This window comes from Corvus moneduloides, chromosome 14 (assembly GCF_009650955.1).
Source record: "Corvus moneduloides isolate bCorMon1 chromosome 14, bCorMon1.pri, whole genome shotgun sequence".
Taxonomy (NCBI): Eukaryota; Metazoa; Chordata; class Aves; order Passeriformes; family Corvidae; genus Corvus; species Corvus moneduloides.
This window is the reverse complement of record NC_045489.1, coordinates 13,076,075-13,095,587: the sequence shown is the minus strand read 5'-3', so window position 1 is coordinate 13,095,587 and position 19,513 is coordinate 13,076,075. Positions and strand designations below refer to the sequence as shown.

The 19,513-nt window shown below is 39.3% G+C and overlaps 1 protein-coding gene across 5 annotated transcripts in view; it reads right to left on the bottom strand.

Annotated features, from left to right (window-relative positions):
- The window catches only part of TBC1D8B (TBC1 domain family member 8B), a 30,950-nt gene that overhangs the window by 1,997 nt on the left and 9,440 nt on the right, over positions 1 to 19,513 (bottom strand). For 2 of the 5 annotated variants that reach the window (XM_032124041.1, XM_032124042.1), the window contains 18 exons: positions 18,445 to 18,563; positions 17,606 to 17,831; positions 16,441 to 16,681; positions 15,161 to 15,368; positions 13,413 to 13,580; positions 12,409 to 12,558; positions 11,121 to 11,271; positions 10,677 to 10,891; positions 10,103 to 10,220; positions 9,101 to 9,386; positions 7,688 to 7,817; positions 4,114 to 4,212; positions 2,889 to 2,957; positions 2,467 to 2,707; positions 1,734 to 1,799; positions 1,535 to 1,618; positions 641 to 697; positions 214 to 311 (listed from right to left, as the gene is read on the bottom strand). In XM_032124041.1, coding sequence (XP_031979932.1) covers positions 214 to 311; positions 641 to 697; positions 1,535 to 1,618; positions 1,734 to 1,799; positions 2,467 to 2,707; positions 2,889 to 2,957; positions 4,114 to 4,212; positions 7,688 to 7,817; positions 9,101 to 9,386; positions 10,103 to 10,220; positions 10,677 to 10,891; positions 11,121 to 11,271; positions 12,409 to 12,558; positions 13,413 to 13,580; positions 15,161 to 15,368; positions 16,441 to 16,681; positions 17,606 to 17,831; positions 18,445 to 18,563 — 2,726 coding nt within the window. Of the gene's footprint in view, positions 1 to 213; positions 312 to 640; positions 698 to 1,534; positions 1,619 to 1,733; positions 1,800 to 2,466; positions 2,708 to 2,888; positions 2,958 to 4,113; positions 4,213 to 7,671; positions 7,818 to 9,100; positions 9,387 to 10,102; positions 10,221 to 10,676; positions 10,892 to 11,120; positions 11,272 to 12,408; positions 12,559 to 13,412; positions 13,581 to 15,160; positions 15,369 to 16,440; positions 16,682 to 17,605; positions 17,832 to 18,444; positions 18,564 to 19,513 lie in introns of those variants that run through there. The other 3 variants (XR_004243035.1, XM_032124043.1, XR_004243036.1) reach the window with 3 other exon arrangements.

Genomic DNA, 19,513 nt, shown 5'->3' with positions numbered 1-19,513 from the left:
TAATGACAGCATGGACCAGCTCTGAGAAACCTCTGTGTGTCTCAAAGTCCCTCTCTTCATACGTTACAGCAGTTTTAAAAAGCTACAGTCCAATGATTGATGTGAAGATTTGAAATTTAAGGGATCCTACAAATCCTTTAGAAATATTGTAACAAGACTTAAAGGGTAAACTTTCAAGATAAAATAGACTGAAATAAGAGACAGACCGTTTACCTGATTCATTCTTGGCAAATCCTTGATGTTTTCTTCTTTTTTAAGAAGTTCATCTTGCCATTGCTTCAGATATGCCTGAATATCAACCTTCCCCTTCCCTTTATGAAGGGGAAGAAGTGAAAAAAAAAAAAAAAAAAAAAGTGAACAAACAAGAACTAAGAGCTTCCCACAAGAACTAAGAGATGATAAGCAAAAGAACTGGCATCTTCAGTGTCATTCCTTCTCAACAGAGTGGTGGGGCCAAGGACTACACAGGAGCAGAGTTTACACTGCCCTTTTGCTCCCACAACTACACTTACATAAGTGGAGAGAATGTTAGCAGCGCACTAAGGATGATGTTACTGAATATACTCTGTCAGCACACACTTTCCCAGCTCTACTCCCCCAAAAGACACAGTTACCAAATGTGCCACCAGGATTCTTTTACCTTTTTCTGGGCTGCTCTTCAAAGAATCACTTTCAAGACTATCCCCAACAGATGAAACTACAATTTAGGAGAAGAAACAAACAAACAAACAAGTTATTTATTTCAGAAAAGAGGACCAATGTTTCATTTCCCTTATCAAAAATTCCTTCCTTAAGGGGCAAGACCCTCAATGTTCTCAGCACAGATTAGGTAAAGAAGAAACCACGTGGTAAAATTTGCATACTTTCTATAAAAATAGAAGCCAATGTGAGGCAGAAGATCACAAATGAAACTGCTATCAGTTATATCAAATAATCTTTATAATGTTCATGGTCCATTACTTGAAGAGCAGCAGGAACAGTACCTATTTATTATCTACTTCGGGCAGATTTTAAAAACCAAAAGGGGATCTGTCTTCCCTATAAAAATCACACAGCTTTCAAGAGTATTTGAAACAGATTATTTTATCAACTCCATAAACTTACTAAACCTTTTTCAGGTTTGAATTTTGAAACACTTGCTTATGTGCCTCAAAGTAAGTATGGATTTGGTATTTTAATTCTTGAGGCAGAAAATACCATCCCTTTATGCCCAGGATGCAAAAATAAAACGACCATCACTTCAAAACCACAACAGGCTGCCTACAATGCTGAAAAATGCCAACCAAATACGCTCTGCTATTTCCATGTAAACACCTATGGCCTTTGAATTCAACCATCAGATGAGCTACCCACAAATTCCCCACAACTTTATTAAATTTTAACTATCTACAGAAGATCTTCACAGAGGATTCTGTTAACAGGGATATAATTTACTGGATTTACTAGTTTTCAGAAGAAATCCCCATTTTTCACAGGATAAGTAATAGATCCCTTCTCATATTCTGCAGGCAAAACCTCACACTCTGGAGCTTACCACTGAGTTGGCTGAAGTGGATCAGCTCTTCTTTTGAAAGATCATCCCCTTTGGAAGGGCTTAGATATTCTACTTCAGTAAAAGCTGCAATAAATGATTGAATAAAGTGGGTTTGTGGCACCCAGGCATTACCAAAGCAGTAATAACAATGACAAAGACCAGAAACAGCTCTCCCCAAATGCCACTGCTTCTCACTTACCTGGAGGGATGTGCAACTTAAAAAGAAGCTTGAGTTTGTCAGTGAAGCTTCCATTATACATCGTATCTGTTAGGGGAAAGGACAGTCTATTCAACTGGACCAAACTTTAAAACACTTGTTTAACCTAAAGAAATACAACCCAGGGAGGTTGGAACTGGACACCTGCCCTACCTTACAGGGAGTATAATCAGAGATTAATCTTAAGGAAAGCACTATCACCTGTGGTTGAGCCTGGGGTTAGCCTATGCTGAGGAAAGAACACTAATAATGTCTATGACTTACTAAAATAAAACCACAGCACCAAAGAAATACAGCACTAACATCTCCACATTTCCCTTACATTTTTGTTTCCTGAATAATACCACTTTGAAAACAAGATGAAAGGAACAGAGCAGTGAGCCAAGAAAGCTTTCAGTTCCCCAGAGATACAAGGCATTGGTCATCCTGCACAATCTGTGTATAAGATGACTTAGTATGAAGATTTATCATAAACCAAACAGGCTGGGCAATGAGATCAGACCATTCTAATTTTTTGATATTTTGATCGCCAAGCCATATTTAAATTTAATCTCCAAGAGGGGATTATTCTGTCTGTGATAAAAATCACACTATTTGACCCTGTGTTAAGAGACTAAGTCTCCTTAGCTCTCCATATCGTGTATGGAAGGTGACACACCGCAGGACTACTCCCAGGAGCCTCGTGAACGTGCTCATGTATGTGTTGTTGCCATACCAAGAACACAGGCAAATTGTTTGAAGTTTATAAGGCAGTCAGAGCCCTCATCCATCAGCCAGAATGTCCACAGGGCCAGGGAGTCCCTGTTGGCACAGTGTGACCAGGGGCTCAAGAGATGGCAGAGAACCCTGAACTGTTGGCAGTCAATGCGGTACTGGTCAAGGTAGGGCAGACTGGCATCATGATGTTGCAGGACAGGACTATTTACACTCCAGTAACATGAAAGAAAGTGCTCCTTCTGCAAAGAAAGATAAAACATGAGGTTTAAGGAAACAACAAGTCACTCCAGGGGAAAGATGTGAGGAGTTAACTACGTAATCAGATTTACAGCTGGCATGTAAAACATACATTGAGTCCAACCTTTATTTATTAAAGCCATATCAAAGTCTGTTCAGTAAGTGAGGAAAATGGCACATTACCTTGAACAATTCATAAAGCTCTTCAAGATCACTAGGACTGAATTTTACTTCTTGAGACACAACACGTAGCTGAAACAAAATTAAGAAAAAATTAATTAATGGGTCTTCCCTCTTTGGAATAAGGCCATAAAATAAAATTATGGGAGACTTAACATTACATTAAGAGACACTGTTTGCATATTCCAGGTTTTGGCATGTTACAATTAGAAGTAAGAATAGCACTTCTTTTAAAAAGTAATCAGAAGATTATAGATTAAAAGAAATAATGTCTCAAAAAAAAGAAAAGCTTAAAGCTAGTCACGTTACTAACATACATGGAGCCTACACTATGAAACCCAGGAGATAAAACTCCTTAATATTTGCAATTATTTATAATGACGTAACATATAGCTTCCTTTAAATGGGCAAATGCATGTTCAGCTCTCAACAGTGAAGCTGAAACCTCATTTTTTTAAATTAAAAAATTGTTCACAGCTTTTTAAAACAAAGTTTGCTGTAAGACCAGCTTCCATCTTCACAATATATATGTTTTGTAAAATGAAATGCAACAATGCCATCTTAGCATAAGCACCAGCATTCACAGTTTCTGTTGCTACAAGCCACACTTACTACAGAAAGAAGCACTGGGTGGTGGACAGGCTAGTATTATCACCACCAGGTATTGGAAATGAGCCACTGAAAGAAAACAGGCAAACAAAGGAAGCTCCTCACAACCTCCACCTTCATTCATCAGTCTGAACTGAAAGGATGAGATAGGCAGATGGAAAGCTGCCACATTACCAGACATTCACACACATCACAGACAAAAAGCAACCCCTGTTGAATGCACTACAATAACCTCTTCAGTGCTGCTTCCCAGAGTAAAAATGCAGGTGCTTAATTATTTTACTGTACAGTGCTCTGTGCCTCTAAGAGAAATGCATTAACATCAGCAGATAGAAATATAGGTCAGCCTGTTCCAATCCACACAGAGTGTGAGAGGTATTCCAGCCTTTGGAAGTGGCTGGCGAAGGTGTTACTTGTAAGAAGACCAGAAGGTCATGCTGTGATTCACAGACTGAAAACATCACAGGCCAAGCCTTAGTTAACAGACACCCTGCAGACATGAGGGGGCTCAGTGTATAAAATAATATATTTGGCCCTGGAAACTGTAGCTCTTCTCAGAACATTCCAAAAGGGAATGAATTTTATCAGAGAGAAGGCTGAACTCTTCCAAGTCACTCACCACATTCTGCTTGGTCGTGGCTTCCAAGGTCTGGATCACATAAAGCCTGTTCCTGCAGCGCAAGCTCTCCACATCCTCATAGCGAATATCACCGTATCTCTAAGAAGAAAAGCACCATTCCATTCAACTCTTGGGAGACACATCTAAACAGGTATTTTTGTCTTTCTTGCAGCTAAGCATAATATAGGCATGGACACAAAGGAAGTTCACAGAAACTCTGAGGAAAAAATAATTTATTAGAGCACTAACATTCTCCCTAACCAGTGTAACTCTCAAAAGGGTGTTTAAAAAGTGTTTCAGAGAGTGATGGAGAAAGAAGAAACTGAAGTAGTTCCCTTTGTGGGAAGACAAAGGAAGGGATTTTACTGTGTGTTGGCTCTATGCCCAACTGCTATCACATGGTGACTACTACTGCAAGGCAGGAAAGTCTGAGATTTGCATGTTGTCAGGAATTGAAGTTCACTCTAGTGAAATTAAGAAATTACCTAAGTAATTTCTGAATCATTCCTAGCTACCTCTGTAATTTCTGAAGGACAGGATAGGTGTCTGAGCACTGGAGTAGAATAAATGCATTTACATTTAAGGAAAAGTGGGATAGGAGGCAAAAACTGGAAACAAATTATCAGAGAAATCATGGAACAAAATTATTAAACAATTAAAATCTAAACAGAAACCAGGAGATCAAAACAGGACAACATTCTTTATCAAGACCGTGCCAAATCAATTTAATTTCCTTCTATGAGGAAATTCAGTAGAAGTGAAACAGCAGATTCAACTTCTCTTCTGTAAGTTTTTTTGACACTTTTCAACAGCACAGGCAATCAGGAAGACACAGCCTAACCATGACCACCATGCACTGTGGGCAAAACTGTAACTAAAATTCTAGTAACAAACTTTGAGAACAAATGAGTGATAAACAACCAAACTATGCAGGACTTTCCAGAAGCTTTTCTGCAGTGTGTTTGTTTCATTATCAGCAATGCCCTTTAAACAAGATATGAAAAACTGCAACACAGACAAGAGTCTGAGCACATTAACTTTGATGAAAGGTTAAAGGAACTGGTTGTATTAAATCTAGAAAAATAACAGATCTGGCAACTCCCTATTGGGAGAGCAATCTGTAGGACTCATTCTTGTAAATTAAGAGTCATGATGAGGCTGGACTCCAACTGAGCAGCCTGATCTAGCTGCTCCTGCTCACTGCAGGGGCATTGGATTAGATGGTCTTTAAAGGCCCCTGCCAACCCAAACTATTCTATAATTGATTCTATGACCAGACTTGAAAGGGTAAATGATGAACAACGACCTAATAGCAACAAGGAACTACAGAGAAAACCACAACCAACTCTCCTTGATAGCGCTTTATGAACATCCAAGAGAAATTATACTGGATATTTTCCCACATGGGCAGAGAAATCCTATAATGGACTAATGATTTTGCAGATTTTCTTTTGTTGAACTGTTTCAACAGCACTAGACTTTTTAAAGGATGATCTGGGTGAATGCTGGACAGGAAGCTGGACTGGATGACCTGTGGAGTTTCCTCCCAGAATTGTATTTCTATGTTCCTGTGGAGACCACTACCAGCATCCTTCTGGCTTGAAACAAAGTGGAAGCAGAGAGAAATTGCATTTCTGGATCATAACTCATTCACTGGTGTGGCTTCTGAGCACTAATATTGTGCAATGGCCGTAGTAAGAATATAAATACAATGTCTAAGGTAATTCTGAATTACTGTAATGTGATAAAACATTATAGGTAAACATGACTTCTTAATGCCTGATTAGACTGCCAAAGAATCTGCATTTGTGCCTGAGCCGAAGGCATGAAACTAAACTACATTTTAAATTCAACTCCATACCTTTTCACTTAAACTCATTTATCTTGTGAACACCTGTTCAAAACAACAGTATCACAGAAAGTATCTCTGTTCACTTCTCCATAATTTGTAACCTATTTGCGGAATGACAACTCTACATTGCAGCAATCTTCCCATTTAGAAATTTGTTTTATTTCCACAGTGGTATGAAAATAAAACCCTTTACCAAACCACAACTGTATTAAAATTAACTGTCTGGTCAAAATGGGAAGCAGGAAATTGACTCTTACTTTGTATGAGCAGTTCTCAAATATGAGACACTTGCCAGCACTGAAGAAGCTTAGTTTCAACTGAAGACAATATTTGCATATGAAAAAGGGCCTGTGAGATAGAAACTGGGATATGGGCCTAGGAACAGGGCTGTCAGCTTGGAAGTGGAAAGCTCAGGTTCAAAGATCTGCCCAAAACAATGTTCAAAAGCCATACCAAACCAGAGACTACTGCTTTGGTGCGGTCTCCTGCAGAAGAAAGTGAATTTTTGTTTTACAGTCATGATTCCATCTCTGTGAAAGCTTCAACTTACACTTCTGAATGCAATATACAGCACTTCATTATTTACTGTCTCTGGTCTCTATTCTGCATGTATTCATCCTCACTTTGAGTTCTCATCATGACAAGAAAGACCCATAATACCTTGCAACTTTGTTTTCAAGAATCATAAGGCATTTTCCAAACATGTTTCTTCAGTGTAACGTTCTTGTAAAACAATACTATAGCAGAATACACTTTTGTGTGATTAGCCCAGTGCCATAGACAGTTCCAAGAGAAACTGAGTTTCTGATTCTTGTCATTGTTCACCCCATTGAAAGTAACACCCTCTTCTCAGAAAAAGATCAAAGAAGACAGTTTCTAAATTGTACAAATTACAGTTAGTTAATCTTCTCTGAGTCAAGGTCAGGACATCTTTTCAAGAGATGCACTGTGGATTTTTTATTAGAAACATGACTGAGAATCAGAAAACAAAAGAACAATCACACAGATAAAAGAAACCAGTTAACAGAAAAAGCAAAATATGAACATATCTTTTCTCTCAGCTTGCCTTCTGGTGAGCTGAGCAGAAACCTATCTACAAATAGATTAATACCCTGACTCACATCATGGCAAGGGAAAAAAATGTCTGATGAAAATCTGGGGACAAAAAGGAGAAGCTAGATGTATTTCCTCCCCAGTGCAGAGCTCCAAAGCTTAACAACGCAGAAAGTAAACTTGCAAATTGAAAGAAAGTACTAAAAGAATATAGCTGGTCTTCCTCACCCATACCATAAACTACTCAAGTACATAGTTTCCCATATACACTGTTATGTCAAAAGTTACCAGTCTCTGCAATGCACAATAATCAGTCTCAAGGTAGTATAACACAAAGGCTGTTCCTGCTGTGTTTTGTCACTTAGTTAACATCCTAATAATGCAAATGAGGGATGGTAATACATGACCTGCAGTGAATCTAGGGAACTCCACTCAGGATAGACTAGAAAGACCTTCTCAGCAGTTAAAAACCCAAAACAACAGAAAAGCAAACCTATCCCATAACCTCTAAGTTTTTCAGTGAGGCTCAACAAAACGCAGAGCCAAATTTCTACCAATCCAGACAGATTTTCTTCCCTAGTTTGTACAATGCAACTGTACTATTTTGAATTAGTCCATGAGACATAAACACTGCACAGGATGCAAAAACATACCCACAAGAACACATACTTCATTTGACTCTCGGATCAGGTCAGTGATGTCCACTTTTGGATGGTCACTCTTTGTATCACTGAGGTTGGAGCCTTGCTGCACAGCTGGAGGCAAAGGACTGTCTTTGTTAGTGACACTGTCAAAAAATCTGCACAAAGCAAACACATGAGAAATCAGCAAGAACCAGTTTATCCCAATAAAACAACAGCATTGGCATCTACTGAAGAAAAAGCGTGCAGAGAATGGGAAAAAGCAAAGAATATCAGAGTCAGTAGCACAAATGTGCCGTAATACCAACAAAGATACACAAATATGGGAACTGCCCACCCAGAGAAGGCTGTAGAGCTTCTAGCATTGGGAATTTTTAAGACTGAGCTTATGTGACCCAGTGCTAGCAGTAACCCCCTTTTGAGCGGGAAGTTAAACTAGACCCTTTCCAAGGTCCCTTCCACTTGGCATTCCCGTGGTTTTCTAATCCATATAGCAAGGTTGTACTAGGTGGGACAGAGAAAAATCCTTGTCCTGAACTGTGAACAAGACAATCCTAATTCCCCCAGATGTATAAGCCAAAGACATGCCTGATCTGTACCTGCTTATCACACCTACATAACCAACCTACATAGACCCAGTGGGGAGGCCAGATTTTACAATAAACACCAGACTGCACGATCTCATAACAAAAATTACATTTTCCTCAATAATTCTGTAGCTCCTACCCCATTCAAACATGTAAAACATGCATGCAACATGTAAAAGCCTCACTGAACAGAAATTTTTCTTATCAGTTCTTAACAGTTATAACTCGTTAACTCTTATAGCACAGTAATTTTGCTGTTTTAATACTCCATGATACACAACCACAACATCAACAAGAGAATTTAGTTAGTCAAGAAAAAACCGTGCAAGTTTTGTTTGCAGTACATCAGTTTAAAGTGCACTTCATGTTGCCAATATAGAACAAACATCTCATCATGATTGAACTCACCGCATTTTTTTGGTCTTATTTCTGTTTTAAGCCATTAATAGCAGAGGATTCAGCAGCCTAAACTACAAGAACTGAGCTAAAGAATTTGCTGCAAGTTGACGCCTGAACTCTCTGGGGCAGTCATAATGTGCTTTTGATCATCTCATCATTAGGAAAGATGCCTTCTATACATGATACAAATTCAAGGTAAAAAGTACATTGCTTTTTCTTTAAAATTCACAAAATAGTTTTGGTTTTAGAAGAACTTGAATGTAAGGTGGGATTTTCAGAGGATCCAGGCCCACTTTCCAGCCACCTCTTCCAGAATTTCAGCCTGAGATGAACACTAATTCCTTTGAAGCCTTTGGAAGTCTTGGCTAGCTGTCTTCTCAGTTACCTCAGAATGACTTACCTATATGCAATTATAGAGCTGCTACGTAACCTGAAAGAGTAAGTTACACTGATACCTGTTGAGAACAGTGACTGCTTCTGCATCATCCTTACAAGTGAGCAACTTCTCCATGTTGTATTCCAGCACTGCAAGGCCCAGCTGCAAGATTGCCTTTATTCCATCATAGAAGAAACAGTCCACCACATTGACTGCACTTTCAATTGGCAGCACACTGATAAAAAGGGTAAGGAACCAGGAGAGAGAGACCGAGGAGAAAAAAGTCATGTCCGTCATGTGGTCTGTCAACTGAGGCAGATGAACCCTGATGAGCTCCTCAAACACTGCCTGATCTACCAAGGCACCTGCAGGGAAAGGATAACAAAACCACCACCCAAATCTTAATACAGAGAAACACACTTTTCTCAGAGCACCAGCCAGAAACAAAGTTCCTGTCCTAGTGCTGCTTTGTTGTACAAGCACACACAGGCCCAGCTGCACGGAACCATTGGCTCCTTTCCCCGTGCTGGGAGCTGTGCTCTCCATGCATGGGGCCAGAGCCTTAGGCATGCTTGAAGTGTGTTGGCGCTTTGGTAAGTGCATGGCTGCTTCCAGTGACTCTCCTAACAGCCAATACACTCCCTCTGCAACAGGAGAGAAACTTCACACCCCATTTTCTTCTAGCATATACACCTTTAAGAACTGCATATGAGATCTAAGTCTAAGTCTGGACCTGGAGTAACTCCTTTTCTTTTATCTAAACTGGCTAAGTTTCAAATAAATAGTAGGAATTGCAGTTATAATTCCGAAAGAACAGTATAATAGTGTAACTGACTATTTCCTCAGTAGTTATGCCTAGAATACTGACAACATCTGAAAATCACATCCACGCTTATTTAGGGAGGAGTCATGGGATGTTCTCTGAAACCTCCATTTTCTACTCAACAATACCAAACCAAATGCAATGATTTCTCTCCACAGGTCAGTCTTCAGCTCACTTCTTACATTTGTTCTTAACCATGGACATTCAGTATAGATAGACATTCAATTCAAGACAGATAAAAAGGCAGATGGATGCTACCAATGATTCGGCGATTGAAATAGTCAGGGAGCATCCTCTCACACACAGCAACCAAAAGCCAGAATGCCTCCTCCTCTTTAGCATACAGCAGAAGCACTGATGTCAGAATATTCATTGCCTGCAACATTCAAACAGGAAAGGAAACATTTCAGAGAAAAGATGGTGAAAACACAGCTGGTGCTATTTCTTAGAACTTGTATTTCTGAAAGCACTTTACAGCACATTTTTAAAGTGCTGGGATAACCTACAGCCATGTCCAGGACAAGAGTTATTAATAAAAAGAGTCATTAAATAAAGAGGAGAGTATTTAAAGTACATAAAAATATTTTTTTGTGCTATATGCCTAGTTGGAATGCAAATGCATATATGAAGTGGACATGACAGCACTTATAAACTAATTCAAGTACAATGTAAAAGCCCATTTTACACAATGGCATGAAATAAGCAAAGTAAGTGAACCACTAAGCAAGAAACTATTCCACAATTCTGTGACAGATTTTATGAGGTGCTACCATACTGCCATCATGAGCTAATATTTCAACAACCAACACTGAGACTCTCAAAACTGCTGTACCTGACAATATCCAATTTGTGGATTCCTGTATGCATAAGCTGTAAGAACTCTCCTGAGTGCAGAAATTCCTGTGTCACTTTGAAAAGCAGGATGCTCAGGTAAGGAGCGACGTAAATCTCGTTCAATTTCGTCAGTAGCCAAAGTGCATGTTCCTAAGGACTTTTCCACCAACTCAGTGTAATAACCAGGATTGGATGCCATATCATTTACAGCACCTGCCAATACATTGCATTGCACACTATTAGAGGACAACAGCACAGCAGTTATTTGATTGCTCGCAATTTGTATAAAAATTTTGGTGACTACTGAGGTACTTCATGAATCTCCAGATATTACTGAAGTAATGTGGCAGAGTAATTCTACTGAAATTAATGGAATCACTCTGCAATGAAAATTGCCAATGATGACTCCCAAAATAAATCAATTACACTTGTTATGCAATACCTGAGAAGAGTAGCCAAAGTTCTCCTCTTAATGCCTCTGGGATGCCTCTTACAACTAGGTCTCGAGTCTTCTTTGTTCGAAACATACTGACCCCATGGCCCCGTTCCGCAAACAGGATGTTCCACGATTGTTCCTTCATTTTTTCTTTCAACTACAAAAGGCAGAAGATAACAAGCATTAAGTATACTGGTAGATTCTCCCCAGGTTTCAGAGAACAAAAGTAAATTTTGCTCCCTGTTATATTCATGTAAATTGGAAACTGCAGCGTTGGCATCCGTATTGATGTGGGAAATGAATGCTGAAGCAAATCAGAGCAAAATCCAGCCTATGCAGGGCACAAATTTAGCATAAAATGCCATCTCATACATGACCTACTAGTCTTTAAAGTATGTTTATAACAGATGAGACAGAAGGTATATCTAATCCAGTATCCCATCTGGGAGAAACCAACAAGTGCCACAGCACAGGAAGGTCAAACGGACATTTCTCTGAAGCAAAGCAATTGCTGATTGGGTGCCCCAGCTCATGTGAGGCTCCAGGGCTGAGACAAGGTGAATGTCACCACTACAGCTTCTGTGCATGCAGCACTAAGATTTAACGTTGTTAAAGCAATTAACGGTGCTGAAAGGAAAAGTAGATTTTGTCCACTTTTGTTCAACATACTATAAAAAGCAGGACTTAAAAATCTGGACCCCCTTTTGTCCTGCCCAAAGGATATTTATTTTCTGGTATTTCTAATATAAAAAATTGTGCATCTTAATTTACCCAGTTCTGCTGAAAGACTTACTTTGAAATGAAACCTGTCTTCTTGCACATACTATGGAGAAGCAAAAATTGGATGTTCTGCTGCAAAAGCAACTACATTAATATTCTCCAAAGCATAACTTTGTTAGATAGTGGTGCAGAAGAATGAAACAAGGAAGAAGTTAAGTCAATTTCTTATAACACTTTCCTTGCTCCCAAAGAGTTTGTAGTGACTTTGTATCTTTAAAACTCAGATAGACGTGCAACATGTTCATTATCATAAAACAAGCAGCCAACTCTTCCCTGAGGGGTGGAAGAGCAGGAGAAATTAACTCCACGAAGATAAGGCATATCATTATTAAACAAGACGAGCAGAAAATTGAATGGAGCCATGAAGAAGCACCCTGTGGACTCCAAATACAGAAAATGCAGATGAAAGAAGGCTGGCAAAGACCCAGAGGAAATCAACAGCCTGGCTGGAATTCATTTTGATTCTGTCCTTTCCAATTCAATTCCAATGACTATTGGCCATTTTATCCCTTACCATTTTAGAGTCAAGGTTCTCAGCATCCTGAGGATGGTAGACAGTCATTAGTGCTTCTGTACTGACAGTTTTGCTGTTATCTCTCTGGCCCATCTTTGACTGTCCTGCACCAAAATCCTTTGGACTGTCAGTGGCAGAACCAGTTGCAACCTTGAAAAAAATGTAACAGTGGTATTCATAAATAACAAATAATCCTCCAAGAAGTAGCATTGATACCAGACCATCATTGTTTACTATACTAAGTTACAGGTACCAAATACAGGCTTCTAAAATAAATGAAAAACAGCAATCCCTGCTCTGCACAGCTGGGCTTTCAGGAGGCCTCACTTGGGGGAAAAAAAAAAAGCCATCTCTTGAGCAAAAAAACAAAATTATGAAAGGACAAATATTTGTAATGAAAACTGAGAATACGAGGATAGGAAGGCTTTGTTACAGCGGGGATTACTGCAACAAGCATATATCAAACCAGGAGTCCCGTAGAAATGAAGTATATATGGACAGATTCGTGGTAGATGTTTCAGAGATCTTTGTTTCTCCAGCCACATGGCTGGGGCTCAGCTCAGGAACTCCTCAATCACAGGACCCCAGGGTCCTTGGCCACACCAGGGAACACAAACCAACCAATGGGAAATGAGACTGACCAGGGGCAGGGAAACCCCGTGTCTCCCCCCCAGGGCCCCTCTCCCAGGGCTCCATGGCAGGTGGGAGACCCCAACAAGGCTTGACCATCCATCACCACCAAAAAAACCCCATGCATACAATGAACTATACAGAAAACCTGAGAGCACTTGAAAACCAGCATTAGAGCTGGAGTTGTTTTTCAAAACCTGAAGAAAAGCAAGGTAAAAGAACCCAAACCGTAATGCATTCACAGGAGTACCATTGTTAAACCCATTTTGTTTCACATGAGTACAGTCATTTATCTTTCCAAACCTTAAAACCAGAGGTACATGACTTATTCCTATGAACAAATTCTAAGAAGTTAGAATAGCCAGAGCAGTTACCTCAGTACTTATGATGTGTTGTGGACTTGCAGTTGCATTGCATTTCATTCTGAGCTTTGTCACAAGCAGTTCAAAATCTCTCACCTCCGTGAAACGAAAAGCTGTTTTCCCTTTGGTACTAATGCTGACTCCTCTGTTGGCTGGATCTGCCTTATCCACCCCTGTGACCTATGGAAACAAGGACACATAAATTAAGCAAGAAATTTTACCTGCTTACTTATAAAAGAGAAAACCTGTTAAGAATACATGTGTAAGTGAAACAGGCAGACTTGGTAACACAAGTATAAGTTGAAAGCTCAATTGCCTGTAGCTATTTTAGCAAAAGGCCCTAAGTATTATGCAATAGATTTTTGACAGAGTACCAGAAATCTTCAAAAAGGTTTTCCCAGCTGTGAGTACTCAGCTTATTTGAAAACCTTGTCTCCTTCTACCCACTGAAGCTGTTGCTTTTTTTTTTCTTACCATCCAAAAGCAGAGAAAACATGACTTCTGTAAGTAATCAAATGAAACAAGTTTTACAAGACTGAATTTCCACTGAGAATGCCCTGTCAAAACAGCTGTCATAACACATGACAGCTGGAGCTGACTTTAATTGCCATGATGGAACAGTTACAGATTAGAGCAGTTAAAACACTTTAATCATGCAAGTACAAGCGTGACAATCATGAGGATCTAGACTGGCATTGCTGATGCATTCACATGGTTAAAGGTAAAGAATGGAAAACCTCTGAGGACATTGTTACAGGTAAAGAAGGAAACACCACTGAAATGAGGTAACTGCAGTACTGTAGAACAAATAGTGAGGGCCCGACAGTCCATAAGAATAAATTTAGAGCCAGCTCCTTTAACACAGCCTCTTACGTTATGGAAGTCTCTAGTGGTTGCAGCACTACTTACAGATAATCAAATAAATTGTTTTATGTAGGTGGAGAAGACCAAGTGTATTGCTGAAATTAGTACAGCTCACCCCCTATGCCAGGTGTTAGGCAGTGAATACACAGAGCATGTAAAGCAATTACAGAGCAAGGTTTATTTGTGGGCTATTGTAAAATGTGTCTGGTGTTGAGGAAAAGCTTTTAACACTGGAAGACTGAAATGTGGCAATGTCCCAGATCACATGAAGTCAAGACAGGAATGGAAAGGCTTGGCTGTTTTTTCCCAGAAGTTATTCTGCAGTCTACTATAGTACTCTATAGAAATTCCAATGCTGTGTCCTTTGCTATATGGTCCTTACTCTGTCCTTATAGTCTGTTGAGATTATCAGCTGTAATGGCATTGCTACTTGCTCACTTGCCAACAGGATTTTGCTACACTTTTGAACAGACAGCACTGCTCAACTGCTGCAAAAAAAATGCCCTACTGAGCTAAGAAACATGGCAGTGATTACTAATCTTCAAAATCCTTTACGTGCTACAATCCTTTACTTCTTGAGAATGTCTCATTAACTCACCTTCAAGGACTAAGCAAAAGCTTTTTAATTAAAAAAAAAATATTAAAACATTTGGATTCTGTACCAAGCTACATAAATTAAGAGTATATAGAAAAGGGAAAGAAGGTAGAGAAACAAATCTGACACATGAAAGCAGTTCTGAAAACTTACAAACAGAATTCCTACATGCAGTATCCAGGGTAGGGGGAAATACATGACATCACAAAGTAAAGAGGTCCTAATGAAAATCTGCTAAACTGACATAAAACCACACAAGTGCAAAACTGCTGGTATAACTGACTCTGGTAGTTTGCATTACCTCTCTCAATGGAATGATTACACTGCACAGGCTGCCATCCTGGCTAGCAAAGCAGATGTAGTTTTCTGAAATGCACATTTTCCCATGGGTGTTGTAATGACTGAAAGGAACCCATAAGAAGCACTCATGAACTTCCTTCAAGGACTCTTCTTTAGGTAGCCTGAAGAATGCACTAAACTGCTCACTGTGGGCACGGCTCTCCAGGCCTCTGGATTAAAAATAAAACAAATAGGAAGGAAAGACAAAAGAAAAATTAAGTAAGTTTTAAATGTCTTTACAAAAACAAAAGTCAAAAATATCTTAGGAAGACCATAAATCATCATGCTCTCCTCTCCCATAATCTATGGGGTCAGCCTGGAGGGTTCAATGTTTTTCTTGAAGAGGCAACAAACGGCAGGACCACACCTACCTGTACATGCACTTAACAAAATATTTGAGTACGTCACTAAACAAGACCAGATTCAGTAATGTTCTTACACAGGTGAGCACTACAGGGCCTACAGGTAGTGCACAAATATACTAATAGTATAATGTGCTCTGTTTCCCCATACATCAGAATAATCCATTTAAAAATAAAACAGGTTTTGGCTTGACAGAGGATTAATTAGCTAGAAATGTAGCACATGTTGTAAACATCTGCCATGGGCTAATTTTTCCCAGATAACTGCAGCCAGAAACAATGTTTTGGTTGTAGACCAGTATCCCTCTCCAGCATTGCTACCAAACTGAGGGATCAAAGGAAAAGGAAGGATCTTAATCATTAAGATACTGATATTCATGTCTTTCCCACCACCCAAAATAATATTTTACTTCAGGAAAGCCATGCACCCACCTGCAACTCATTGGTTTTATCACTCACCTCCAGGGACTTTCAGAAACGCCATGCAGTTATCATTTACACATGTTTATTAGATGATTTCTTCCCCACCTTATCCTTCTTCATCAGGTATCTCTGGAGACACTGTAGCTCTAATCTGAATTTTCTAATCCTAAATGCTGCTAGAACACCTTTTCAAAATTCAAACTAACACAAACCCTTTAGTTAGAAGACCAGCTCTGAAGATTTGATTACCCCCTGCCTTCATACAGACTTTGGATCCTGCCCAGTAACAAAAAATTACAATGCCTCGCATGGCTTTGGTCCAACACTTTAATGAGACCCTTGGTTAAGACAACACAGCTTTGCTGATATTTACTATCTCTTTGAGACAAGGATTCTCCTTCTCTTTGCCTAAACAAATACTGGGTGCACAACAGATAAACTATAAGTAATACATTACCTCTTGGTGATCTGCAGGGGGTCATGAAGGACTGGATCATTCTCAAATGTCTCCTTGTCAAAAAGTCTTCTAACTGCATAGTTTGCCAGCTGCTCCATGAGAAGGAATGTTTCACTAATATGCAAAAACATGGAAAAATAATGATCTTCCCCATGGGAGCACACATGAATGCTCTCTGTCAGAATCACATTGGAAGTTTTCTCAAGTTTTGATATTTCATCCCAGGAGATAATAAGTTTTACTGAAAATAAAAATATAAGGACATGTGAGTCACTTCTCAGTATCTGCTTGTATTAAAGAAAGAAACGCAGTGGTAGCAGCACTAATAAAATATAATTAAGCAACACAGTCAAATGATAACACACTTGAAAAGGATTACAAACTAATAAGCACAAAACGCATTCTCTTCACATTTCCTAAAAAATAGTTCCATTTTAAAGAATTTTATCGAAAAACATTAAAAGACACACCATGTATGACAACACAAGTCTACATCATCTTTTTCTTGCTCTTATGTGAAACTGCAAACAGCAAACAAACACCATCATACAAGCCAACCCCCTTCAACAGCTCACCAATAGGGCTTCTTAAATTAAATCCATCATGTATTGGCATGTAGAGGAACTGTGCCCTTTAGCCATGGCATTTCTCAACACAGATCAAAGTAAGCTTTGAAAGGATCCTACTTTCTATATGTTTTCCATTTTTCACGTAAGTACAGTTATAATACACATTATTAGAGGCATTTGTTTGGGCATTTCAAACTAATGTTACACAGGGAAAAAAAAAGTCATGTGCAATTATCACCAGTGTGTAGTGCACCCATGTGAAATATTAAGCCTGTGTGTGAAGAAATAACTGTAATCTTCATAAAGTTAATAATGCAGCATGAACTAAAGATGGACAATTTTTAGCTACAATCAACTTCTGGAAGTCTGCCTTCTCTCTGAAGCTTGAATGAAGGAAGCATAATAATGGATATTGTGTAGTATGTTACACAAATGTATGCATTTCCATAAATCACGTTGGCAGTTTTAGCTCATCTCTGTTGACATCTGCCCACATGACAAAATAGCTCCTTTAACACATAGGAAGAATTCCTCCTAATCTGAAAGATAAGCAGTGAAGCATGAAGAGACTCATCTTAGCATCAAGGTTTACTTACTTTCTGCTCCAAGCAAAAATGAGTAGAAGCTAAGGAAGTTGGTACTAAGATAGAGCCATCCTTGGCAGGGCACTCTGCCCTTCCAGTAACTGCACGAGTAGTAGGTAATCAACTTCTCCTGCTCCGGTAATCCAAAACACTTTTCAAACTTCATAAGACCTTCACGAAACTTCTCAGGATCATCTTCTTTTACAAAAGAACCTTTTCCCTCTTCAGCAATCAAACCCTACAGCAAAAAATCACATTACTTTATGTATGTGTCCATGTGGGTGGGTGTCATATATTCATCTGCATGCACACAGTACAGCATTCTCCCAACAGGAGAATAAGTTTTAGAAGGGGAAGAATAGTCTGAGGATCAAATCACAAATCACAAGTAAAATGTGCTATTTCAGACTCATCCACCAAGTCTCCCACACAGCTTAGGCAAGACACACATTCCTGTGTCTCCTCTTCTGAAACAGACATATTTTCCTCACTTAATCCCAGGAGTTCCTAGGCTAAATATTTAGCACATATAGAGTGAACAAAAATAGACCATATGCTTCCCAGGCACTGTTAAAATTATTGTGAAATAATTTATCAACAGTTTTAGACCACTGTCTAAAGGCATTTGATGTAGCATTTACCAAGCGGAGTTTATGTCAAACAACCTTACTTAGCTGTGGGGCAGAGAAACAGACACAATGGCCCATGTTAAAGTTAACAGTCACATACTACACAATCAGAACAGGCAGCACTAGCATGCTGTCCTTGGATATTCTACAGAGCATGTATTACTCATGTACAGTTAGAGGAAAAAAAGTACTTAGCCTTTCCCAATTATGCCTGTTACTTACTCTTATCTTTCCCTGGACAAAGCTCGTAATGTCTTCATTTGAATCAAATACAGATAAAGTCTTCATAACATTGTGTTCTAACCACTCCCAGTGTTCTGTTATTTCTTCTCTGCTGGATCCTGATTGAAAAAGAAAGTATTACTTTAAATTAGGACAGCCTTTAATCATTTCATCAAAACTATTAATCAAGAGAAGACTTAGCAAATTCCCGAGTTGCACAGTAACTTAGATACACAAGTCAAAACCACAAGTCTCGAATTTGTTACCTTTGTGAACACTGAAAACGTATTTAGTGTACATGAAATGTGCACTGCTATGTTTTTATCTTTCAAGCCCTTTATGCAGCCCTATTTCTGGCCTTCAAATCCAAAAGCATCTCAGCTTTGTTAACATTATGTGGCTCAGTGGTGAAGCCTGAGTTAGACTGACAGTTCCTTCCTCTCAGCAGTACCTCCCCAACACGGACAGCATAGCCCCACTGCAACACTCCCAGTCTAATAGTCCAGAACGTGCGAAATGTGAGACCAAACCAATGAGGCTCAGCAGGAAATTAAATCTGTGCCTTTGATATCCTCAGCTTTGATCACTGGCCCGTAACAGTTTCCAGAGCAGAATTTCAAGACTAGGACTTGCTGTGCAAAACCCCTCCTAACACGTGTGAGGATGTAAAGCAAACATCACCGTAAACAGGGAAGCAGCAAGGATTGAGATGCCACGAGGGAAACCGCAGGGTTTCAGCAAATTCAATACAGAGTCAGTGCTTTACAGACAGGTGACTCCCTGTCAGATGCTGGCACACAGGGAGAGTGAAAGAACTTACACAGGTTTGAATAAAGGCATTCTAGAATATAAATTAATTGGCAGCTTCATCCTCCACAAGAATGCTCACCAATCAAAGCAGGCAGTGTGATCACATATTATTGATATCCTCAAGCAAGAACACACCTTGAACAATTGCTTTTTTCTCCGCTTACTTTATAAAAGGTAATTAACCAACTTTCAACAGGCTCCACAGGATTAAAGTGGCCCTGTGAATGAATAGAAATTGCTCTAAACACAGTTAAATAGT